This window comes from Myzus persicae, unplaced genomic scaffold (genome assembly GCF_001856785.1).
Source record: "Myzus persicae strain clone G006 unplaced genomic scaffold, MPER_G0061.0, whole genome shotgun sequence".
Lineage (NCBI taxonomy): Eukaryota > Metazoa > Arthropoda > Insecta > Hemiptera > Aphididae > Myzus > Myzus persicae.
The window spans coordinates 460,712-487,230 of NW_019104366.1; the positions used below are offsets into that span (position 1 = coordinate 460,712).

The following is a 26,519-nucleotide window of genomic DNA, read 5'->3' on the forward strand; positions in this document are numbered from 1 at the left end:
GATTTTCCTATCAGAAAAGGTTCTGTTGAAGGAATTCGACGCATTTTTACTGTCCAAAAATTTGATGACAGACGCAAAAAAACGAGCATTGTAAAATTAACACATTAATCGCTCCGCTTACAATCTAAAATCGTATACCTACATCTCAAATAAGTGCCTACATAACACCATTATTTTTAATTATTTTGTTTTCCCGGTTTTGTCAGTGAGGACGACGATGAAAAGACGTCGATAACACTCGTGCTGCTGTTATCTTTGCGATAAACTAAGTTTAACGATTGTCGGCGATGGTGTAGTAGTAGCAGGGTGATGACCTGGTGGTGATAGAGGAGGAGGTAGACCTTGTGTACCTCGTACAACACCGACAGATGATTGTTATTATTATATTGCGCGATGATAGTACAGCAGACTTTGGAATCGTAGGTACGTACAGGCTACAACTAATGCGGCGTTTATGCGTTTCGTTTTCGTGACTGTATTATTGTATTTTATTTAAAAACTGTGTTGAACGAGCGACGACGGTGTTCAAAAACAGAATACGTGCATATTATACATCATAACTATCTATGTTATATCTAACTATTCGATTTTTAACAACAGAACTTCCGCCGCTCTATCGTCATTTTGAACACTAAATCGGCGTTGTTTACTTCGCACATAGTGTGCGTCGATCGCTGTTGGGTTAGGTGCGTTTTCGGTGGGTACTCAAGGTTTTTGATTTCTTTCTTCTTCACTACGTACCTTAGACGAAATCAGAGTTATCAAACCATAGTCTGTCGTTGTCTAAAATCCGTTCTACGCCCGAGTTATCTGCCATGGCATGACTGTGTATCATATTGTTCCAGGAAGATTCACGTTGGCCGGTAAGCTTAACATTGTAATACTAATAAATCATAGTCCTAATGTAACATGTAAAATATATTATTACTCTATGAATGTAACCCAATAAATTACTTGAATGGGTTATTATCAAAGGATACAAATTATACATGCAGTTGACGATCAATTGAAATATTGTTATTTCATTACTAGGTACTTAATCGTCTGTTTAATAAGACAATTTTTTCTAGTTAAATTTATAGTGATTAGTGGTAATAGTGGAGAAAATGTTTTTATAACCCGTCCAAAATAACAACATTAGTTTGTTTATTTTATTCAAACATTTTCCCAAGGTATTTGTTAATATATTGAAATGAAAAGTAACGAGCAAATTTTTAATTATTCCAAAATATTATTTGTAAGAAATTCAATCTTTTACTTAGCTACGTATGTAAATGATTATATTTTGTATACATTGAAATTTCCAAACTATTTGGATTAATTATAAGCTATTGTTGATTTACACCACAAACCATTTCTCACCGTTCAACAGTAAGTCAGTATTGAATAACAATAATATATTATAATTTACATAATTTACTACTGATAGGTATAATAATTAAATATTTATATTATAATACATACAATGTTATTGGTAACAATTTATTTAACCTAGGTGCTATATTACTAATAGTAAATTAAATAAATTAGCAAGGACCTTATAGCAATATAAATATACCATAAAATATTCTTGTCATTATTGGTATACCATCTGTGCTTGGCTGGTCGGAATCGTTTTTTGTATGTACTGCTTTATCATTTTATTCAAATTTAATATATCCGTTACAGGGATTTACTCAATGTGATGTATGCTCGTAATCTACTGTATAGCAAAGTGGTCCATACTAGTCCAATTTTTTATGATTATTAATTGTTATACAGATTAATAACTATGGAAAAAAGGCAATTCAAATTTCAAACTATAACTTACCTAACAAATATTTTTTTAAATATTTTTTTTCATCATATTTGTCTGTTTTGTTTTTAACGGGGATTGTAACAAATTTGGTATCCCTGTGATTAAACTAATTGGATTTAGATTAATATATTTCATGTTATTATTATTGTTAATCTAATTAGGTATATGTATGTAATTAAATAATACGTACGTATAAAAAAAACTTTTTTGAAAATTATATATAGGAAGGTTGTCAAAGTCTTAACTAAAGATTTATAAAATATATAACCGGATGAGTGTTTGTTTTTTCCTTGAATGTGAACAAATGTGTTCCTGTATAAAAAAAAGTTAATGTGAGCAGTGTGAATTACTTATTTCTTTTGAATTAGTAGGTAATTGGTAAGGATTTTTTTTTTTGAGACATTTTAGAAAGTGGTGCTACAAAAAAGGTTTGGATATATTCAAGGATACATGTTTTTTTGTATTGTTATAAAACATATTCACAATGAACATTGATTTTTTTCGTACAAACATATTAAATGTAGACTATTTTTATAGAAGTGTTCTCACCTTAATAGTTACTAATGATGCAGTTCATATTGATATCAAATAATAAACAATAACTGTGTACAAAATAAATTGATTGGTGATTTTTTACTCTTATAAAAAAAGTTTTCACACATCTACTTTTAAAACAAAATACATAGAGATATAATACTATAACAAAAATAGACAAATATCTAATATTGAAATACCAACTAGCATCCATGCATAACAATTTAACACAATCTACATACTTATACGATATCATTCTGCATCACCAATAGATTATGTTTTTGAATAAGAAATGACAAACTACTTATTATATTAATCAAAATATAGGGCATCGCATACATTATTTAATCAATAATAAAAGGTTATACCCAAGGTTATGTATGTAATTGGTTTTGTATTTTAAATATATTTAAAACAAATTACGATTTATTTTGGTCAATAAGACAAAGAATATGAATATTTCTTTGAAATGTTATATATATCATATTATATCACAGCAGACTTGATAATTTGATAAATATCAGACCAGAGGATTAACAAAATCGCTGGATTAATTTATTTTTACTTATTGAAAAACTTAAATTTATTTTATTAAATCATATAAATAATGCATACATACCAATGTATTACAAACTGTGAATAAATGTTTTGATTGGACAGGTTTAAAAAGATTATCAATTTGTTTTTGGTGTTTTTTTTCATGTCGAATAATGCTTTTAACCCGGCGTTAGTCGCGCTATGGTCAAAATGACCGCACTTTTTTTCCATGCTTAATAAAACATTTATATTTTATATTTCAACCATTGATACTCAGTATACCTTTCAATAATGTTATTAAAAATAATATAATAATATTCTAAGTACATTTAATTCCGTATACATAAATTAAACTAAGATAAAAGTGAGATATCATAAATTGCGGTCATTTCGACCAAATCGCGACTAATGATGTTATTATCTTTATTATTACAACTAACATTGCCGGTTAGGTTATTATTACGACTAACATTGCCAGACTGATTATGAAGGTAGAAATAATTTTCGGGCTTTTATTTATCTTATCAAAAGTATCAGTTTTAGTTCATACACAGACGTATGGTTTATATTTTTCTTTTATGAGTTGGACGTGACACACGATACATGTGGTTTTCTAGTGCGTATTACATATTTTTTTACATACTCAAAATATTTGTAATTTTTTATTGATTGTAATATGGATCAACAATTTATAATTGATGCTTTAGACGAGGAAATATTATCAGATGATGATTTTAGTAACAGTGACTTAGATTCTGATATTGTCGTGGAAAGTGAACATGATACATGTACCGAGGAGTCTGGATTATCGTCTGATGAAAATGAATCTAGCGATCAGAATTATTTAGGAAAGGATGGGACTAAGTGGAAAGCACAAATGCCGCCTTCAAATAGTAGAACTAGGTCACATAATTTGGTAACTCATTTACCAGGTGTCAAAGGTGTTGCAAAAAATTCGAAAACTATAATAGATTCTTGGCAGTTATTTTTTCCTGATGAGGTAATATCAGAAATAGTCAATTTTACAAACGTAAAAATTCAAAAAGTAAGAGAAAATTTTGCACGAGTTAGAGATGCTAAAGATACCGATATTATAGAGATGAAAGCAATAATAGGTTTACTATATTTATCTGGTTCTTTACGATCGTCCCATCAAAATTTATGTGATTTGTGGAGGACTGATGGCTTAGGTGTCGATTATTTTCACGCGACTATGAATATAAGAAGATTTCGGTTTATATTACAATGTTTGAGATTTGATGACGTTAATTCTAGAAATACTCGGATAAAAACCGATAGATTAGCTCCTGTAAGAAACATTTTCGATGGATTTGTTGATCGTTGTCAAAAATATTATACAGTTAGTGAATATGTAACAGTTGATGAAATGCTCGAGTCGTTCAGAGGAAAATGTAGATTTCGTCAATATATTGCAAATAAACCAGCGAAATATGGTATAAAAATATTCTCGTTAGTTGATAGTCGTACTTTTTATAACCTAAATATGGAAATTTATTGTGGACAGCAGGAAGAAGGACCATATAAAGTTGTAAATAGTGGGAAAGAAATTGTATTGCGACTCATAAAACCAATTTCAAAAACAGGGAGAAATGTCACATGTGATAATTGGTTTACTTCAGTACCACTAGCTACTGAATTACTGGAAAAACACAGAATAACCATGGTAGGGACCATAAGAAAAAACAAAAGGGAAATACCTCCAAATTTTTGTCATACACGTGGTAAAATTATACAGTCGAATATGTTTGGATTTACTAAAGACATGACACTAGTTTCACACGTGCCAAAAAAAAATAAAATTGTGTTATTGCTGTCTACGATGCACCATGATAATGCCATAGATTCCAATAATAAACCTGAAATTATTACATTTTATAACATGACAAAAGGTGGTGTAGATGTAGTTGATGAGCTAAAAGGAAACTATTCAGTTGCTAGAACAAGCCGTCGTTGGCCTCTTACAATTTTTTACAGTCTTTTGAATATCGCAGGAATTAATAGCCAACTTATATACAAAGCGAACAATAATTGTAATATAAATAGACGTGAGTTCTTACAAACACTAGGTAAGCAACTTACAATGGGCTACTTACAACAACGTACAAATATCAAGACATTACCAATAGATGTAAAACGAAAAATTGCTTCAATTTTGGGCGAAAAATACATAGAACAATCTAACGCTGGACCAGCTCGTGAAGGAAGATGTTACTACTGTGATCGAAAAAAAAATAGAAAAACAAAAACGCAATGTAAAAACTGTGAAAATTATATATGTAAGGAACATACCGTAACGTATTGCCAGAAATGTTGCGAAGACGCACAACATTCATCAGATAATTCAGATTATTCAGAATATTAATAAAATTATTATATTTTTCATTTATTTATATTATTATTATTTATTTAATTTTTTCATTTAANATTACAAACTGTGAATAAATGTTTTGATTGGACAGGTTTAAAAAGATTATCAATTTGTTTTTGGTGTTTTTTTTCATGTCGAATAATGCTTTTAAGACAACAAAATTTATAATAACAAAAAAATAAAAATAAAATACTACCGAAAGTCTGCTATAATTGCATTTAATATTTATAGTACATAAATAAATAATTTAAAAATAAATAATGAAAAATAATAAGGCATAGCAATTAATATACCTATTAATAATAAGTATTAGAAATAATAATACACTTGTTACCAAAAATAATGTTCTTTAAAATAATTTTGTTTGTTTTTCAGATTTGAATTTCAATAGCCATGCAAATATAAAATATAAGCTGATCAAAAACAATACTATGATTTTACTTTTATTTTGTTTCAAACTTTATTTGTGTAGTAATCAGTGAAAAATAATTTTAATATGGCGGCACATTGTTTTGATCCAAACAACAAAGCCAGGTACATTTGGAAAGTTGTACCAACATTTAAATTTTTTTATAAACATTTATATTGATTATTTTGTAGTTGGTATTTTGGACAAATGTCACGTATTGAAGCTTCTGATCTATTAATGGGTGAACGAGAATGTGGAACTTTTTTAATTAGAGACAGTCTCAGTATTCAAGGAGACTATGTGTTATGTGTGAGGTATGTACTTTATAAATTATTTAAGATAGCTAGTGCCAATTCCATGCTGCTCAAAATATTCTTGAAAAAATTATATAGCTTATAAAAAATCACCAATTTTTACAGAATAATATTTTTAATTTAAACAGTACCTAAAGTAAAATTACATGGTCTTGTGAAGCATAGATTTTGAAAATCATGTTTCTCGTTATCTTGTTATTAATATTAAAAACAATAATTTTTCAGTATTTTTATTTTTTTTATATTTTTATGCTACTTAAAATTAAAATTCCAAAAATTGGTTTAATGCAACATAATTTACAATTTGTTTAAACAAAAATATTCAAAATAATCTAGTCTTAAAGACCTGTATCCCTATTTTAAGACATGAAAAGAATTTTATTATAATAGCTACATATATCTAAGCTGCTAAACATACAGTAAATATTATAAACATATATAACTATATAATTAATAAAACAAAATGAATTTACTCAATCAGGCAACTTAAGCTGATCCAAAATAGTAATGAAATGTTTTTTCAATTATTTTTTTCCTTTATGAATGTTGTCATCAAGCTGTATAAACTTTTATAATATTTTATACATATTCTATTTAATTACTATAAACAATTTAGTTTTCTTTGATGAAATTATTATAAAATTAATGAAGTATTAATTATTTATTTATTTAATGTATATGGAAATGATGATCAGTTGTCCTCAATATAAATAAAATAATTTATTGGGACTTTAATTTTATTAAGATCATAACTTTGTTTATACAATGATTTTATTGAATTAATAAGTAATATATTTATGTTACAGGGAAGACAGCAAAGTGAGTCACTATATTATCAATAAAATACAAGAAAATAATGAAACAAAATATCGAATTGGTGATCAGATGTTTGCTGATTTGCCAAGTTTATTAGCATTTTATAAATTACACTACCTTGACACTACTCCTCTCTTGAAACCTGCTGTTAAACCAATAGAAAAAGTTGTTGCCAAGTATGACTTCGTTGGAAATGTAAGATTTTATTTCAATTATTTAAAATACATACAATATTAAAATGCATTTTTAAATTTTCTTTAGGATCAAGATGATCTGCCATTTAGAAAAGGAGATATTTTGACAATTCTTGTAAAAGACGAAGAACAATGGTGGACAGCTAAGAATATAATGGGTCAAATGGGTTCTATTCCAGTTCCATATGTACAAAAAGTGAGCTATATAATATTTTGATATATTATAATAAATAATAGTTTTCTAGATAATATATTACTAATATCTTGAAAAGATATATAATTACAATCTGAAATTTTAAAAACCAACAGTCCATTAGTAAAAAAAATTGTTACTATTATAGATATTCTGTTTGGACAATATAGGCAACTATTGGTCATTAAACTAAAAAACAAAATTTTAACTTTGCTTAATATTTAAATGTTTGTTTCATGAGACTGTTATTTGCAAATCTATTTCTTAGACCTTGGATTTATCAATTAAAAAACTATAATAAGATAAATAATTGTGGGTATAATTAGATTCTATACAGAATATGCATATTTTCATGTGCGCTCTTATCTATCTATCTATTTATTACACTATACTATAAGAGTCTTGTACTTGATATGCCCGTCTCTTTACCCCTCCAAAGATTACCTGAGTCTATATCTTTTCAGCTAAAACTGTAAGTGTAAATTCTTGCAATGTTGCCATTGTAAAATAGATGTTTGTTGTCAAATGGTTTTAACATAAAAATGTTTTTTGTTTCTGGCCGATTTTTTGTAAGATATTTTTTATCATGGTTACTTAATAAACAAAAACATGTTTATGATTCATTTAGGATTTTTGCATAGGAAAAATATCGAGTAGCACTCTATGGTTTTTGTCTATAGTTTCCGTAGCAATTGTTTTGAATTATGAATAAGTAGTATTTGGTTATCACTTACACATGGCAGTAACAATAAATAAATAGAAGAAAAATCAAAACTATTATTTAAGGTCTGCATATAATATATTTTATTAAACGACTGGGAATAATATATAATGATGATTCTGTTTTTATTAGCACTTGGTTATCTCAGAAACTACTAGACTAATTGACTACAAATCTTAAACCACATTCCTTGATATTTTGAGAGTATTTATAGCCTATAGTTTTCAATACCTAAAAGTTGCCATAGGTGGCCTACACATGGATTTCGTTAATGCTCATGAAAATTGAATATTGTTTTGTTTATGGACTAAGTGGTTTTTTAAATATACTTGCCCCTTTTTTATATTTAATTTCTACATAATTTAAATTTTGATTGTCTAACATTTAAGTAGTATCTTGTGAAAATACCTACATAAAATGAAACCATACTTGTTTTAATGCAAATTGTGAATCAGAGAATTTTTCTGAAAATGTTGATTGTTGCCGTATTGTTATCTAATTTTGAAAAAAAAGTTTCTGAGTTATTTCACTTAAAAACCTAAGAATAATAGTCTATTAAAAGGATATTATTTATATTTGTTTCAAAAATGATTGAGTGCAATACTTGCCCATAAGAATTTTGTAATACAAAAAATTTATTTGAGTATATTTGATTTAGTAGTAATTATAAAACAATATTTTAAATTGCATACCTAATTATAACAACCAAGCTCTTTTCTACTTGTAAAGTATTTAATTGATTTTTATACTTACTTTTGAAGTAGAATTACTTACAAACTTTTCATTATATACAACACTCCAACATTTTCAAAAAAATCACCTGATTCACAATTTTGCATTAAGGCGAAGGTTCTAATTTGAAAAACCAATATTATCACAGGATACTGCATAAATGCTGTGAAAAATCTAAGTTTTCAATAATATTGTCTTTAACTAAACTTCAAAATTCCAACAATTAGAATTCGAATAAATGCCTAATTTGATCAAAAACTAGAGTGAGCGCGCATAGAAATTTCCCGATATAAGGTTGCCATCGATAACTGCCTATTGTTAAATTATATTAAAAGGTTAGAGGATAATTTATTATAATTGAACACATTATTTGACTGAAGCATTAAATTATATTTATGAAACATAAATATGAATAATGTATAAGTATTGATAATGTAAAAAAGTAAAAAAATATATATCTCAAATCTGTGTTAAACATTGATGTTTTTATGTTAGTATGATGGAAATCCACCATTACCAATCAAAGACAGTAATCAAATTCCTGGATCTAATAATGAATCAACATTAAGGAGGTCTAGTCTTCAAGTAAGTTAATCGTATTGTTTAATAAAATATTGTTTATTAACTCTATTCTTAATTTATTTTGAAATCATATGTGTAATGTTTATTTATTATTATTTCTCTTTTTTAATTTTAACAATACAATGCTGGCATGTGCCCTTTTTCAATTAATATATTTAGAACCATACACATTTACATGAGACAGTGTTAAAAAGAAGAATATCATAAATAAATAATTGCTTAAATATGTGGGATAGAAAAAGAGGGGTCTGAATTGGCAATAGAGAAAAAACAACAAAGAGATTCATTTAAAATTTGTAACCATAGTTAGTTGAAGAGATATGTAGAGTAAAAGTTGTATGGCAAAGTAAAGTGCAAAGGAATTAAAGAAAGTGTGTTTTGGTGAGTCAATCTGCCAGTTTTATAATTTTGTTAGAGATTTAAGGTTAGCAGAACATCTATGATCTGCTAATATATCCCGGTTGAGATGAATGAGTGCCGGTGAATAATTATGTTGACATACAATTTTGAGCATATCTCAAAAACTTATTTTGTATTTGCTCAAGCATTGCGTTATGTGCAGTATTAGGGTCCCAAACGATGGAGCCATATTCTAAAATTGGTCTAACAAGTGAGAGTGTAACCTTGAGGGGAGATACTAATTTAAACTCATTAACAAAACCTAATATTAAAAGAGACTTTCTCAATATATTAATTAAGGCTAAGCCTGGGACAAAGGACCAAACCTAGATCCGTGATAAATTTATCAAAAGATGATAGTTGTTCCATTGCATATTTAAATTTAACCAGGAACTTAAGATGTGTAAGTCATAAAATGGCATTTAGCAACGTTGAAATCCAATCCCAGCTTTTTAGCCTAGAGAACAACAGTTTATTCATCTCAAAGAAAAAGTTAAGGGTTAAGTTAAGTTAAGGGTATTGATACAATAATACATTTTTACATCATCCATGTACACTAGAAGTCAAACATTGTTTAAGCTTGGGGGGTACCAGAAATAGTGGGGAGTATATATGAAGTGACATCATGCATTTTAACTAGAGAATGAGTGTAAAACGCTTCAAATATATAATTACAAAAGACTACATTAGATTTGTGGTTGAACAACATGGTCAGAATTCATGTTGCTCCTACATTAACACACGGTTGACACTTAGTTGAATTTTTTTAACTACAATAGATTCAATTAATTTTGTAATATGGGATAGAATCGAAATAAGCCTATAATAAGGGACTTGTGAAGCATCCCTTGATTTTAGTATCGGAGTAACTGAGTATGTCTGAATAAAAGCCTTAGTGGAAAAAAAATAACATGTCTAGGGTTAAATAAAAATAAACCAGTTAACTTATCAGGTGCAAAAAACTTACCACTTAATTATTATAATGACCAAGCTTTTGAAGCATATTTTAGCCCCAAACTTAGAAGAAAGAAAAACTCTGTATTGGACCAGTGAACCTGTTAATTTAAAAAGGGCATGAGGTCTTAGTTGTTTATGAATAATAGTTTTTTTTTTTAAATCATCAATATATTTTAACGTTAATTATTTTGATAAATTTGCATTACAAAAGTAAAGTATTTATTTATTAATTGTTTATTTTTCTTTACAGAAAAAATTACCAGCTCTAGCTAGAGTTAAACAAGTCCGTGTACCAAACGCCTATGATAAGACAGCTTTAAAACTTGAAATTGGAGATATAATCAAAGTGACAAAAACTAATATTAATGGTCAGTGGGAAGGAGAGCTTAATGGTAAAACTGGACATTTTCCATTTACTCATGTGGAATTTGTGGATTCTGAAATGAATGATTGTATAAGTGACAGTTAATTTTAACAATTTCTATAGCTTCTCAGTTGTCCTAGTTATTATTTAATTATTTTTTAAATATATTTTGTAAATGGCAACTAACTAGATAGGCTAATATAGATATATATTTTATTATAATGAATCATTGTATGTTAATTCATTAAAATAGAGTTTTATCTACTTAATTAAAAGAAAACAAATAGACATGTACCCGACAATTTTGTAATGTAAAGAGATTTTTAACTGTATTTTTAATATGTAAAATATACTGTATTGCATAAATTGTTCAATAAAGCATCAGCAAGCCAAACATATCAAAATTAAAAGTTTATTAAAATTGAAAATATTTATATATAATTAGTACCAGTACAACTGATTAATCAATAATATTGACTATTAGTCGTTAGGAAAAATAACTGATCAATAATTAGATAGATTATTAGTTTATATGACCAACCAACTAATCAAACAAATTAGTCAATTAATGACTAACAAATAAATGTCTCTTCATATTTAACTTGAGACCAACAAATAAATATAATTAATAGTTAATTAAATTAAAATATTTACTAGTGAAAACTGAAAATATATTTTATTTTTATTCAAATTAATTAACAATATTAATTATTAAAATTTTTTTACATTTATATACAAATGGTCCAATAATTGAAAATTCATAAATTATTGTTTATTAGTCATTAGTCTTTATGCCATAAATCTCAAATGTTAATTAGTTTAAAAAAAAACCTATTATATATCGGTCATAAGACATAAATGATAACATAACATTTGACCAACAACACTAACATGACATACTAATTTTAGTATAAACTGTAAATATGAAGGCTTTATTTTTTTTTCACTTGTTAAAAAGTTTATTTTTTTAACATCTAATATTTATGCATGTTATAATTGTAAATGACACAAATTTAAAATAATGCGTAAATCTTTGTTTCAAATTCTAAATATTTATTAATATTATTGTTGTTTGTTTGGTAATATCATTTTGAGAAATTATCGATTATTTCTATCTCCAACTATATTTTTCCAAACGTATGATATTTATTATATATTATTTTTAACTTTTCTTGTAAGAGTAGCCAATGTTATAGGAAATAATATCTTAAATGATACAAATGTTAAACAAACGACTAAAATACCTGAGGTACTGATCATGTTGGATAAGCTTGTCAATGTTTGGTACAATTTAAAAACAACAACATAAAAACAAATAATATGACCATTTAATTACTTGACCAAATTTGGTAATCACTTTCCGCATTGTTAAGTTTCATTTTTAATACCAATCATTATCATTGATATGATGATATTCAATTACACAATCCAACAAAAATAAAATTATAAGTAGTTATGGCATACCGCATTAAAGCTTATTAATCTGATCTACTTTCTGACATAGATTTATAAATATACTCCTAACGATTTTTATAAAAAATAACATCCAATATTTTAACTATAAATAATTATTGTATTAAAATTTGTATGTTTGGCAATTGTAATTATTTTTATTTTTTAGCCTAGGCATCCATAGCCATTAGCTTTTTCTTTACATATACTTTAACTTACACTAGTTCACATTTACAGTATATTATATTTTGTATTATTCATTTATATGGTTTACAATAATTTATCTGGTTTTGAGTTATTAAAAAATATGATCAAAGCTGTTGTGTAGTGTCTAGTTTGAGAGCTTTCAACAGAATACTGAAAAATCTTTTTTTTTTGTCTATGATTGTAATTATTATAAATTGAATAATAATTTATCATTTTTTTTATGTTTTGCCAATTGAAATAAAATTTAAAAAACCAACAGGCTAGACTTTTTTATACAAAAGTATTGAGACAATTATTCTTACATTCCTCCTGTATTCTTAAGTTTTTGTTAAAAAATAAAATTATAGTCGCTAGTGAAAATATATTGTGAGGGTTTACTAAGAATATTATATGCAGCAAGTTATATTGGAAGGTATTTCTATTTTGTCATTCAGGACACAAAATTCAGATTATTACACTCAAAATATTTCTTGTCACGTAATCACCTTTCTCGGGAGGATTTTACTTAATGCACTTGTTTTCATCCGATTTTATGAACAATTCAAAAAGCTCTCTTGAAACCTCATACTTAATATAAGGTGCTGTTATAGTCTCTATAGCCTGTCCTTGATAATATACTTATTGACTTTAAAATCCCATGGTGGACATTTTTTTTTTGGTTTAGAGGGAGGGGGGGTTGGATACTTCATTGTGGTAAGCAACAACATAAAACAAAAATTATAATATTTACAGACACATAATAATTATTATGAGTATTATTATATTTAAGGGATAGAGTGGATAGGTACTGAAATATATGCTGAGTATCATGGTTTATTTATGTTCACAACACCACTGCTCGTTCGTGTGTAGTATATATGTCACTGGCAATATGGATAATTCAGGTATTTTGAAAAATGCCTAGGCATTATGTATATTGCCAACGTATTTTAGGCAATGTAAATAAAACATGATTTTCAATATTATTTTATGTATAACCTAGGTATTTTATAAAATACCTGGGCGTTATGTAAAATACCAATTTTTTTAGGCAAAGTAAAAAACAATTTATCATATTATAATAATGATATTAAGATTCTTATAATTATTATATATTATTACTCACATTACAAAATGTATTATTTAATGTACATCTATTATTATGTTTTTACACATAGGTATTGCCATATTATTAATATTATTGTTATATTAAATACTATTATGTATGCATTAACTTAAAGTACTAGCTACTTATTACAACATGTTGTAGAAAATAGCATTTTGAATTGCACAAAACATTATTTTTAGGGAAAATGCACTTTTCATTTTGACACTTGGTCCTACAAACACATTTAAAAAATCATTGGCCAGTAATAGTTCCTGTCAACTGTTCGTAACGCCACTTCTGTGTCTGTTGGAACCATGTAAATTTGTAATAGCTTTGTAGCTTTTTCTGACATACTGTGAACTGACTTCTGGCATATAGCCGCTTCAGAACTTCAGAATTTTAATCCTTATTGCATCAAATCGTGCACACACGGACACGATATGTGCATTTACAATAAACTATAAGTTAAGTCGTTGGTAATAAGCGATACCCTGCAATTTTGTTTATTTTTGTCATAATCCCTACTCCACATTGAGTATTATACATATACCTAGGCAAAACTCGTATTAAGTATATTTCCGAGTGATTTTTGGCATTTTATATAATGCCTAGGTATTTCGCAAAATACTGGATTATCCACATTGCCGGTAACATATACATCTACAATCTACATTCTACGTATAACACTTTTAGGTACCTACATCTGAATGAACAATGGGATAGTTAACAAATTATATTTTCAAACAAAATATTTTTTTTTGTAAGTATGTTTAAAAAACAATAATTTGACTAATCTTAAGACTCTGCCAATGTCTAATGAAGGTAGGAACCTTTATTTGAATTGTTCCTGAAATAGTTTTAAAATATAAGAAATATCCCATAATTAGTAATAGTTCTTAGAATCTAGATACATGTACCAATTCACTATATTACAATACATTCATAAATGAAAACAAAGATTAAGTACATACGTAAGTCTGAAAACAATTGGTTTTATCTTGTTTACTACTCAATGATATGCCTATTGCCGATTATACATATTTTACCAAATATAATTTATGTTCATTTACCCCCTGTAAACATAAACTTGTAGAAAATATTTGTTTCAAGCACAGTCTAAAACTGAATAACAAAGATTTGTTTTTCATGAATATTCTTAAATAAATAAAACTTTTATTATTATTACTAATGACAGGTAGTAATGAGTCATGACTAGTGGGGATTTCACAAGGAGTATTAAAAGAACAAATTAAAATTACATTTTTTGCTAATATTTTTATTTTACATTTTTAACAATTTTAAATTAGTTTTATACAAAATAAATAAATTAAAATATTTTAATAGAATACATTGGGGTACATGTTGATGATGATAATTATTATTATTATTATTTTTGTAATTTTGTCGCATGTATTTATTTATATTGTTTATGGTTTAATAAAAACAAAAATAAATGATATTATCCATTTGTGATTATTAGTAGTTTAAAAAAATTAACTACTCTCTCCTATTTCATACTTTAATTTTGAAAATCTAAGCACTTTACTATATATTGTGCGGTTACTGTGTACATGAATAGAGAAAATGTTTAATTAAATATTTGAGGTTTAATTTCATCTACCAAATATGTCAACAACCATAACCATTTTTCATATAAACCCATGTGGCCCTATAATAGTTCCATAACTAGTATCGCATAAGTTTATATTATATATAAATACAATTTGTCAAATAAATTTTTACATTCAATCAAAATTTTAATGCTAAATGGTGAGAAACCATATGAATAATAATACATTTAATTTGTCTGAAAGGTAAATGACATAATGCCATACTAAATGAGAAATCATAAACATTTCATAGATATTTGATGTTTGTAAGCTAAGTTACTATTACAATATATATATAATTTTGGACTTAATGCGCTACTATACTATACCTATAGTATACAACTCACATGCAAAATTATTGCCTATTAGTAGCTCAACTTTATTTATTTTACTATGTTCATGTTTTATATTATTATAGATCATTGGCATTACTAATTAATTTTGTATCATATGTACATTTTAGTGGCATTATATACTACTGTTTATTTATAATATAATTATTATTACTGATGAACATCAACATAGTTATTAAAATAGATACAGTTGTTACAGTTTTATTTGGCAAACACCAAATTAATTAAAAAGAAATAAATGTGATTATGATAACATGGATTGTTAATTATTTAAGTTGTATAATAAATATATATTATAAAAATAATAATAATAATAATATTTCGTGCATTTAATAAATAAAATAAAATATAACTACTTATAGGGTAGTTAAGGGTAGTAAACATTTTATTAAAAAAATATACATTAATTTCATTGGTCAATACATTTCAATTGTATCTGTTATTCATATTATTATTATTATTATTTTTTATACATTTTAACTTTAATATAAATTTATATATTGTAATCATATATTCAATGGAATTTTGTTCATACAAAAAATTTTTTCTAAATACCATCATAATTAAAATAAAATAATTTATCAAAGCAACAAAACACTTCAAAAAAAAGTAATAATAATAATAATAATAATAAACTGAAATGAAATAAATATGATTTTGTAATGATCAAATACAATATTTGTTTTATATTCTTCCACCATTTACACAAACCTAGTTACTAAACTGCAACTAAAATTAAGAAATATACATAGTAGATTACAATATAATTCTAATATTTTTGGATAAAATGTATAACAATAGAATTCTTAGATACCATTAAACAAATAGCTAGTACATAAATATGTATGTATATATATATAGACTTAATAGTTTACATTTTAATGGTGTTAAAATAATATATAATATAAAATGTGATTAAATTTTAGTAACACAGAATACAATATACAAGTTATATTATTCTATAAATAAAATTTTATTGAGGGCTGATTCCATCAAAAATTTACTAATCACAATTATCATAAATGTTTAGAAGTAACCAAACAATGTAATCGGTATTAACAATGCATAGATTTCACCATTCTAATCGCCGTTCAGGTAAAAACATCACAAAAAAAATGTTTAAATTTCTTATCACTTCGGCAGTAGCCTATGACTGTGATAGGCTGTAGGTACAATAGTTTTTGCATTAAACTAATTTATTTTCAATAAATAGGTAACTGGGAAAATATTTAATTGAAATGTATACTTTTAGGTTTAGAATAACTAATTAGATTCAAAATCTATTAGACTTGCTATGGTACAATATTTTATTTATTTCAAAATTGATAGTAAAACTTGATTGAGTAAAAAAAAAACCTTAAATATAAACAATATTTTATTGCTAATAAAAAAAGATGAATGAATGAAAAAAAGTATTAACTATTAATGAACATGGCCAACATCTGCCAATATTGACATTTTGTTGGCTCAATACACTCACATTATGTTTATAGAAGCATAATGGAAATAAACAAAACATTTTGTATATATTATTAGATAATATATTGATACATATATTAAATGCAAATTGATAAATATAATTCTGAGGCTTAATAATTTTACAAAGCTATATAGTTTATTAGATGATTAAATGTCAATAATCCATACGAAAACTGACTTGATTTATTGTATCACTTACAACAGCTGCTAAGGCTCTTATTAGCTCCTTCAGATTCAACTAGACGTCGGCCCTGTCCTGCTGTATTAGTTGTTTCATTCTTAGGAAGTTTTTCAGCTAAATAAATTTAATTGTAAAAATAAAATAAGGTTTTGACACATTTTTGTTTTTAATTACGAACCAATTGCCTTAAAAATTTCGGTCACATTAGCACTTGTTTTTGCTGATGTTTCCATAAACAGCAGTCCATTCTCATAGGCATACGTTTGTGATTCATCAGTCTGAACACTTCTCATTGTATTTAAATCTAACTTGTTTCCAGCTAAGGCTATTACAATACCGGGTGTTGCTTGTCTTTGTAGTTCCTTCACCCAATTTTTAGCTCTTTCAAAGGTATCCTTTGTAAAGAAAAATTGTGTTCATTAATATATTAAAATATCTAAAGTTATAAAAAGAATAAATCTATTATTACTTGATTAGTAATATCATAAACTACAATAGCTGCTTGAGCACCCCTATAATACATTGGTGCTAAACTATGGTAACGCTCTTGACCAGCTGTATCCCAAATTTCAAATTTTACAGCTACATCATTTAAATGAATTGTTTGCGTGAGGAAAGCAGCTAAAGAAATAAATCATAGTATGAGAATCATTAAATATTTAAATTATTATTCTTATAATAAAATTAAGAGTCTAAAATAGAAGTAGGCAATTAAAAAATACATACCACCAATGGTACTCTCTTGGTATTCATGAAACTGGCCTTTTACAAATCTAAGCACTAAACTAGATTTTCCAACTGATGATTCACCTAAAAGAACCAACTTGAACTGACATATTTTTCCTGGTGTTTGGCCATTAGGTCTCTGCGGTACAGCTCTGTTGGCCATTATATATTTGTTACTGCAAAGAGAAAAATATATTTTAAATTATAACTAAGTATTAATTAGATTTTATTTTATACCTAGTAATAAAAATGAAAAATATATATTAATAACACCACATGTATTTAATTATATAATTGTAAAAACACTGGTCCACATACAAGGTAATATCCAAATGTAGTGTTATTAAAATCGAATCGTACATTATATATAATTTAAACAGAGAAGCAGAGCAAGAAATTCATTTTTCCAAACTAGTCATATTATGTGCATTTATTTTACAATAAATTACTTTTATTCTGAGAGAAGGTGTGCTTAGGTAGTTTCAAGAGGCATTAATGTAATGGAGAGCTAAGACTACTCATAGTTAGTATTTGAGGTAGCTAGGTCATATAACTAAGCATGATACAAATAAGAAAAAAGTATTGGAAAACTGAAGAATTGGTGATTTCAATTAAGTCTTGCAAAATGATTCAACATTGATTTTGAATTTTATATTGCAATACAAGTATGACTTGTGCTTTGTAGCTTGCCCTACTCTTGAATTATCTCTATTTTATCGTATAAAATCATGAAAGGTTACCAATTAACAACACTTCAATAATACCACAACTCAGCAGCGTTAATCACTAAATTAAACAACCTAACAAACAACTCGAACAATATTTGTATATATTACTGTGGATTTACATAGAAGCATGTTGAATTTAAAGCACAAAATATTGTATAATTGCTGGAAGATTTGCAATACAATATTTTATAATACTATGCTAGATTATAGATTAATTATAAATAATGAGCGCCATATGACAGATAAAACTTGTCGTTTGCATTATTGTAATAACAGTCAGTGATAGACAATTATGAATAAAATTATGTAAAATAAGTAATATTTATAGAGATAATACTAGTAAGTTGGTGTTAAAATGGAATCATGTTTATGTTGTATAGTTTGTGTGTTTGTTTGCTCAAGAGCTTTTTTTAAGCATTTATCTATTGTTTTTTGGTAATTTATATAACCCCAATAATCATTTATAATAGCAGAGTTAAGATAATAAACCCAAAAATTGTATACCAACTTGTGGCAGAAGGATAACCAATAAATACATTTTCATTAAATTTTGAATTTTGTTGTTTTTATTTTATAAATATTTAAGTAAGAATAGTTTATAGCAAATAAGTGTAATAGGTATACATACAAATAATGTATAATAAACCATACAATTTAAAAAAAAATCCCATCACAAATTAGGTAACATATGAAAGCCAGACATCAAGACATCAGTCATAACTCACAATAAATAAACTATGATGTACAACTAAATGTTACTAAATAAGAAGAATATGTACTTGAAAGTAAGAATAATTTATAAAATAAATGACTTAAATATTATATCAATATGATTTGTGTTGAGACAAAAGAATACTAATTTTAGTTAATTATTTAAGAGTAGGTATGAGTATAATTAATATTCTGTAATATTCTCAGTGTTTTCCAAACACATAATAATATAACAGTTATTTCAGCAATTACCTAACAATTACTTTTCATTTTGAACAATCATTTAAGTAGAAAAACTTAAGATTTAAATACTATTTATGACACAATAACATGTAGATTGTAATTTGTAAATATTGCCAATAAACTGTACTTATAGTTTATACAAAATAATTATTTTTATGATAATGAACTAAGCTTAGGATTTAATATATATTAAAGTGTTAAATATACATGAGGAGAGAATTTGTAAGACACATATTTTAAACATATTTCTAAATAATAAGGTATAAGTTAAGATTAAAAGATTTTACTTTAGATTTTACTTAAGATTTTACTTATTTTGAGACTTCATAGATTCTGAACAAATCAAAGCTTGCAATGATTTTTATAATTTGGAGCAACAAAAATATTTCAACATCAAAATATATGTTGTTTAATTTTAAGTAGGTACCAAATCTTGTAACTTATAAAGAAATAACTAAATGTAGTCTTTGAAAATTTCAACAAATATTTATATTACTATCTTGACAAGATATGAAATTTCAAACATTTTATTTGGCTCTGTTTGTACTATTTAAGTTGTTTTTTGATTCGTGTTGTTAATATTTTATTTCTTACTAAAAAGCTTCAGAATGTAATAAAAAGTTCCTCATAAGACTTTTATTACAGAAATATCAAAAATAGTCACATTTCTTTTCATAAGTGTTATAAGTTCATATATTTTTTTTAAATGCGTCAAAATTACAAAAAGGTACATTTTTTTATGGAGTTTAAAATATATGGTCAATACAAAAAAAAATGTATAAAATTGTAAGTTCACATGACGGAAAAATTGAAGGGAGAAACCATGATTTTAGTCTATTTAACTGTAATACAAAAATATAATTTCTAAAGAATTGAAACATTTAACCACTAAAACCAGTGAATTATTATTTACTTTACACAATTATTTCAAAACTAATTGGGGTTCTAGGTAGTCCGAATTAATGAAAGTCCGGATTAAACAAAATAACCAAGAATCGTAAATTATAAATTTAAAAAAATTGTATTGGATATTTTACTATACTTACAATACTTAAGTCTATCTAATAAATATATCTAACAATATTAAACCTAAAAAATAGTACATAGTTGTATAATTGAACTCGTTTTCATGTTTATTTTAAACTACATCATGAACTAGCGTGATAAACGGCTGTTCAGATTAAGCGAAGTCCTGTAGATTAATTTTAAAGTATTTACACTAAGAACCTTTTCTCAACGTTCAACGCTACATCACTATTGACTTATAAGTTAATACCTAATACAATTATATGAAATAATTTGTGGTCATTAGCCATTAACATATTGAAATATATTGTTTTATATTTAAAATTTTTATTTTTGCAATTTTACAAATATATTGCATAATTTAGTTTATGCATAGACTATATGTCTAATAGTTTAATAATATTAAGAGCATATGACAAAATGAGCTATTTAAAATTCCTACAAACCTACATATAGGTATATAAACTAGATAAACAATTAATAGGTAATTAGTAGGTAATTGAACTAGGTAAATTGTTTAACATGATTAAAACAATATGTATTGTTTGCCAGCATTTTCTACAATACAATATAAAGAAAATATACAATTTTTAAATTTATTCTAGTGTCAAGCTATAGAAGGTCTTGCATTACAATTCCTAAAATGTACAAGTTTTTTCATAATACCTAAAATGTTATTTGAATGTTAAAAATAAAATTATTTTTTGATAAGAAAAAAATAACCAAGGATAAGTATTTTTGTTTCTCTTGGCTATTATATAATTATTATTAAGACTTATAACTTATAAGTAATATTATTAACTACAAACATCACAACATACTTAGGTACAGGAAATTAATTATATACTGCATAAACACAAACTTCTATTTGGATTTGAATAAAATAAAAAACCCATAACACAATACAATTTACATTATTTTTAAAAAGCAGATAAGAACCTAAAATCTGTTACTATAACTTAAATTATAATTTAACCAAATGTCATTCAAATTAAGATATTACATTTCTATTAAAAATCATTATTTCTAATTTATATTTTGGTGGTTAATAGTTAGGTACTAAAAAATTATTGATTTTTAATCATAATATTAGTAATTTAATACAATTGATTTAATCTAAGTACATTTGAACATTTATTAATTATCCAAATTAATTGGATATGATAATCAATTTGCAAAGATAATGATTTTCAATAAACAACTATACATTATTAAGTAGTTATTATCCTACATTATTTAAATTAATTATAATATTAACTACTAAATGATTGTTTTTTTTTTCAAATAATTGTTTATCAACTATACAAATAAATCAGCAGTTAATGTGATTTAATAAAATATTATCTATAATACTATAAATTAACTAAATAAATACCTATTAAGTATATTTGATCTTTTAAATATCTTAGGTAAAAGAAAATATAGGTGAGGTTAGAATTGAACTTAAAATTAATTTAATAAATAACCAAAAACAATTATAGGTGAGATATGTTACAAGTTATGAAGGTTCTATGACTTAGATATAAGATCTAATGTAAGGATAATTTTTAAAAATGAAATTGAGATACAAAATAATTAATTAATATTATTTCACAAAACATGTATATATATTGTTTGAACCAAAGTCAAAATATTTTCTATTCTTAAATTATATTCAACAATTTATAATACATTTACTTATAAGTTAAGAGGATGCTACACTTGCATATGTTGTCTCCATCTTACAAATGTAAGTAGCTATGTACAGACATAGCAAAAACTGTTTTCAGCAGGATAAAACCATGCAAGCTGTAGTGGTAGTTATGACTCCAAATTGATAAACAATATAGTTAATTAGAAATATTGTTTTTATTTTTTTGATATCACTTATACAAAAAAAAAAAATTGTATTGCTTTAAAATCGATTATTTGTGTGTTTTTCAAACATGAATAACTTTTTTTTTAGTTCCAATATTGAAAAAAATAATATATTTCACAGCTTAAATTTTCCTTTTTATGGGGGGTAATTTGTGCAACTTAGTATTAACTGCACCCTTCTCGATTCTTTTCTAAGCAAAATAGTGTTTTCTATATATTACATTTTTTAAGATTGAGACAACACATGCGTGTATAGTGTCTTCTTTCTACAATAATTAAGTTTTCTAATAAACAGTTATAATACAATAAATAATTTAAAGCTATACAGTCATATTTTTAGAATTACCTATCTACATTTAAAACTCAAATTCTCAGAGTAACAAATATTTTGAAACCTACGTTTAGGCACTTCAATAAATATTCTAACAATATTCTCAGAAATACATATTAACACCTAAAAATTTAATTTATACATTTAATGTAACCTTTCCTTATGAGACCATAATCTTTTTAGAACTCAATTTTTCCGCTAAATTTTAGGTATGTTTGAAAATATTTTCAGCGTAGTGCCCATTTCCGCCAAGCAAAATCTTGGATATGCCACTGGATTATGACTATTGAAAGTAATTTCATTAGAATATTTTATTTTATTTTAATAATACTTCTGATATAGATACTATGTATTATAAAATTGACTATGACCAACCAGATAATTGCTTGATTACTCATGTCATAATAATAGGTGGATTATTTATTTGAGCAAAACAGGACAAATGTTTGAAATATATTTAGGTTAGATAGGTAGATAATAAGTAATTTAATTAAATAAACTTGCTTGTATGACCCTCAGATACTACAGTATGATATATTTTATTGACCAACTGATAACAATATTGAAACACCACAGCGTAGTATAGACAGATGAACCGACCTTGTTTCATGTTAGTTCCACTGTTGTAACAATTACACTTTTAATTATTAATTATTATACTAACACCTCCCCGGAGAGACATGCTGTACAAAAGTAGAAAAATGTTATGTGTTAAAATAAGAAAAAATTGTAATTACAGCTGATAAGATAGGTAAAAAAAAAAACCATTTCTGGTTGGACTACCTGAAAAAAAAGTCGATTCTATACTGAAAAAATCCAACAAAGACATAAGCGTCTACAGTGTACTACGAAATTATGATTTTAACATATGCCAAAATGCGCTTTGCCTTCCATACCTACTTTATCAAATTCGCGAATGAGATCATATGAATCGATCGACCAAATCGTTTGAGATAGTAGCCAGAATTGGGTCAGTAGGTGGTAAAATAGTATCATATATAGGCATTCATATAATACATCGGTGATATTTAAGTAGGCAATGTCTTACTTACGTGATTTTGGGTTTTTCTACAAGCTGTCTCTCCGCCGGAGTCCGTCGTGAATGTAATACTGTATTAATATTATGTAATTATTATTAAGTGAGTTACGGAATTAATGTAGGAACGATAAAGTTGTGAAAAATAAATAAACTAAAAATATAAATATTTAAAGAAAAAATTTTAACGAAAATTTTATTGAAATAATTACAAAAAAAATTAATAAATTATATTTATATATATATATATGTCGTATATTAAACTCTCACTGACTACTTCCTTTCTAATCACAGTACGAATATTTTATTATATTTATCGTTATCGTGTGTGTGTGTGTGTGTGTATGTGATACGCAAAAAGCGGAACACTGGTATACAGTGTTTAACTTTGGGAAAATTCTTCGAATGTTTTACGTCGTCGATTGATTATCACATAATTAACGGCGGCGGCGGCGGCGGCGGCAGCGGTGACGCACCACAACTGATTCGGACGGGAGACGGAATGAATGTCGTAAACGGTGTACCGTAACAACAATAATGTATAATATCACTGTATAGTTGGTAGTTTTGCACCGTGTGTTGTTGTCTCCCCACCAGACGGTTCCGTAGTTTCGTGCCTACCACGGAGTCGCGTATTATTATTATTATTATTATTATTATTTTTTATTTTTTTCCTTGTCACCAGTTGGATTTGATAAAGAAGAAAAAACTTTTAAAAGTCGCGTGTCATCGATGTCGATGATACGGCGCCGCGTCGCGTATTATATTAATATTATAGACGGACGGCGCGCGCGGTGGTGGTGGTGGCGGCGGCGGCGGCGGCGGATGACGAGCGGGAGAAAGGGACAGCCTTGACGGTAGCTATAATATGGCGCTGCGGAGTGCGGACAACGAAATAAAAAAATATGTTAAACATACACGTCGCCGTGTGTCATGTATATTACAATTATTTCAATAAAAACGAAACATTGCCGTTTTCGATAATACGCCGTAATGGGCGTCCAATTCCGCACTGCGAACTGTAGTAGAACGTTTCATTACATTCGTACGTTGCGGCAGAACGGGGCGTTTTCGCTTGGCGGTGGGCTGGTGGCCAGCCCGTCCAGCCGCGGACGTGGAGGTCGTTTCGCGCAGTCGCGATGTCGTCGGCGCGTCGGCGTCGCGCGCTTATGATAAGGCGTCGACGCCGCCGTGATTGATAGTAAATAATAATAATAATAATAATAATAATACGAAAACGGAGCTGAATGGCATTGTATCTACGCGTTTTACTCGTGCACAATACACGTATGTCATGACTACGATATCATATTATAGGCATGACTGCATTAATGACGTTTCAATTTCGGTGGGGAGGGGGGGGGGGGTTCGACTACTCGAGTTCAGTCCAATAGAATCTCTAGGTCAGAGGTCTAAAAAAATTCTCATCGCTCGGATTAGCGTCACCGTAATGCTACATTTACAATTTTATTTTAGCATAGGATATGAACAAAACCTGTATGGCTGTATAGCTTGTTCATATTGTAATCATATATTTATACTGTAAAGCTGTAAAATATCTAGAATAAAATATTAATATTATTGAAGTTAAACTTCTTTTGGCGCTGTAACTTAAATCGGAAACATGGGCTCAGAAAGCCCAAAAAGCGTTACGGGCGTGGCTTATTCGACACTTAGTTACTGTGGTTATAAATAATAATCCATTTATCTTATCCTTGTATAATAATAAAATAATAAATTAATTTCAATTCAAAATTTTATTTTTTATTTTTCCAATGCAAACTTATTATTTGACCATGATGGGCGATGACCTTTTTTCATACCTTCTGTAAAGAAGTTTGACTTCATCCGTTATTGCACTCACTTTTTTATAATATTTACCCTATTATGTACCATATTATATTTACTCACACATACACAAATATATATATATTCATCAATGTATTAGGTAGGAAGTAGGAACTCAGCCACAGTAAGGTACTCAAACAATTGTAATAATTTTATTCTTCTTTCAATTTCTGAATTATAAATATGAATTATTAATGCGTATAATATTATATAATATTCATTGTACGACTTATGTGTATGAATGGAATAAAAAACGTGTAAAACGCTTAAGATGCTAACATTACTGTTTCTATAGTACTATCGAAAGGTAAATATAATATATTTTAATACCTACATAAATAATGGACATTGATCTTTGGAAGTTGGAACTCAGTAGGCATTTATTAAATTAAGTATGTAGTGAGTAGTGACTTATAAAATAAATTATAGGTAGGTATATCATAGGTAACACTGCATTATGTACTAGCGTAGTGCAATTCAAAATTAAATATAGGTAATCATTAAATAGTAGTATAGTATAATAATAATTTCATTAATTAATTTAGATGATTAGAATCTTATACACCTTTAAACTAGGGAGATTCTTCCGCATCGTTCACTAGAAAACATTTAATATTTTATAGTAATAATATAATATCGACTATAAATTATGTTAAAAAGTATTAATAATACTATAATCGTACTAAAAATAATTATAAAAAACGA

General features: G+C 26.7%; 3 protein-coding genes across 5 annotated transcripts; 2 read left to right on the forward strand and 1 right to left on the reverse strand.

Moving 5' to 3' along the window:
• Window positions 1-391: 391 nt before the first annotated feature.
• LOC111041536 (adapter molecule Crk) lies at window positions 392-12,237 on the forward strand. The gene is made up of 7 exons (XM_022325825.1): window positions 392-863; window positions 5,634-5,792; window positions 5,859-5,981; window positions 6,788-6,992; window positions 7,059-7,187; window positions 9,133-9,222; window positions 10,826-12,237. The coding sequence occupies exons 2-7, from the start codon at window positions 5,755-5,757 to the stop codon at window positions 11,042-11,044; spliced, it is 804 nt and encodes a 267-aa protein (XP_022181517.1). The 5' UTR covers window positions 392-863; window positions 5,634-5,754; the 3' UTR covers window positions 11,045-12,237.
• LOC111041535 lies at window positions 3,147-5,281 on the forward strand. Its single transcript, XM_022325824.1, has one exon. It carries the CDS (start codon window positions 3,546-3,548, stop codon window positions 5,250-5,252), a length of 1,707 nt encoding a protein of 568 aa, XP_022181516.1. The 5' UTR covers window positions 3,147-3,545; the 3' UTR covers window positions 5,253-5,281.
• A 4,066-nt stretch (window positions 12,238-16,303) lies between the features above and the next one.
• Window positions 16,304-25,006, reverse strand: LOC111041532 (ras-related protein Rab-5C). Of its 3 annotated transcripts, none has more exons than XM_022325815.1 (5): window positions 23,983-25,006; window positions 18,035-18,210; window positions 17,778-17,929; window positions 17,487-17,703; window positions 16,304-17,422 (listed from the first exon to the last, which is right to left on the reverse strand). In XM_022325815.1, exons 2-5 carry the CDS (start codon window positions 18,195-18,197, stop codon window positions 17,319-17,321), a joined length of 636 nt encoding a protein of 211 aa, XP_022181507.1. In that variant the 5' UTR covers window positions 18,198-18,210; window positions 23,983-25,006; the 3' UTR covers window positions 16,304-17,318. The 3 variants fall into 3 exon arrangements, with proteins under 3 accessions (XP_022181507.1, XP_022181510.1, XP_022181508.1); XM_022325818.1 differs by lacking the exon at window positions 23,983-25,006 and adding an exon at window positions 23,714-23,843; XM_022325816.1 differs by lacking the exon at window positions 23,983-25,006 and adding an exon at window positions 23,435-23,615.
• Window positions 25,007-26,519: the final 1,513 nt, after the last annotated feature.

Coding starts and splice junctions, on each gene's coding strand:
- LOC111041535 (XM_022325824.1), top strand. CDS start 3,546: ATGGATCAACAATTTATAATTGATGCTTTAGACGAGGAAATATTATCA.
- LOC111041536 (XM_022325825.1), top strand. CDS start 5,755: ATGGCGGCACATTGTTTTGATCCAAACAACAAAGCCAG. Junction 5,793..5,858: donor GATCCAAACAACAAAGCCAG/GTACATTTGGAA, acceptor ATTATTTTGTAG/TTGGTATTTTGGACAAATGT. Junction 7,188..9,132: donor CAGTTCCATATGTACAAAAA/GTGAGCTATATA, acceptor TTTTTATGTTAG/TATGATGGAAATCCACCATT.
- LOC111041532 (XM_022325815.1), bottom strand. CDS start 18,197: ATGGCCAACAGAGCTGTACCGCAGAGACCTAATGGCCAAACACCAGGA. Junction 17,930..18,034: donor CCAAGAGAGTACCATTGGTG/GTATGTATTTTT, acceptor TTATTTCTTTAG/CTGCTTTCCTCACGCAAACA. Junction 17,704..17,777: donor TTTATGATATTACTAATCAA/GTAATAATAGAT, acceptor TTCTTTACAAAG/GATACCTTTGAAAGAGCTAA.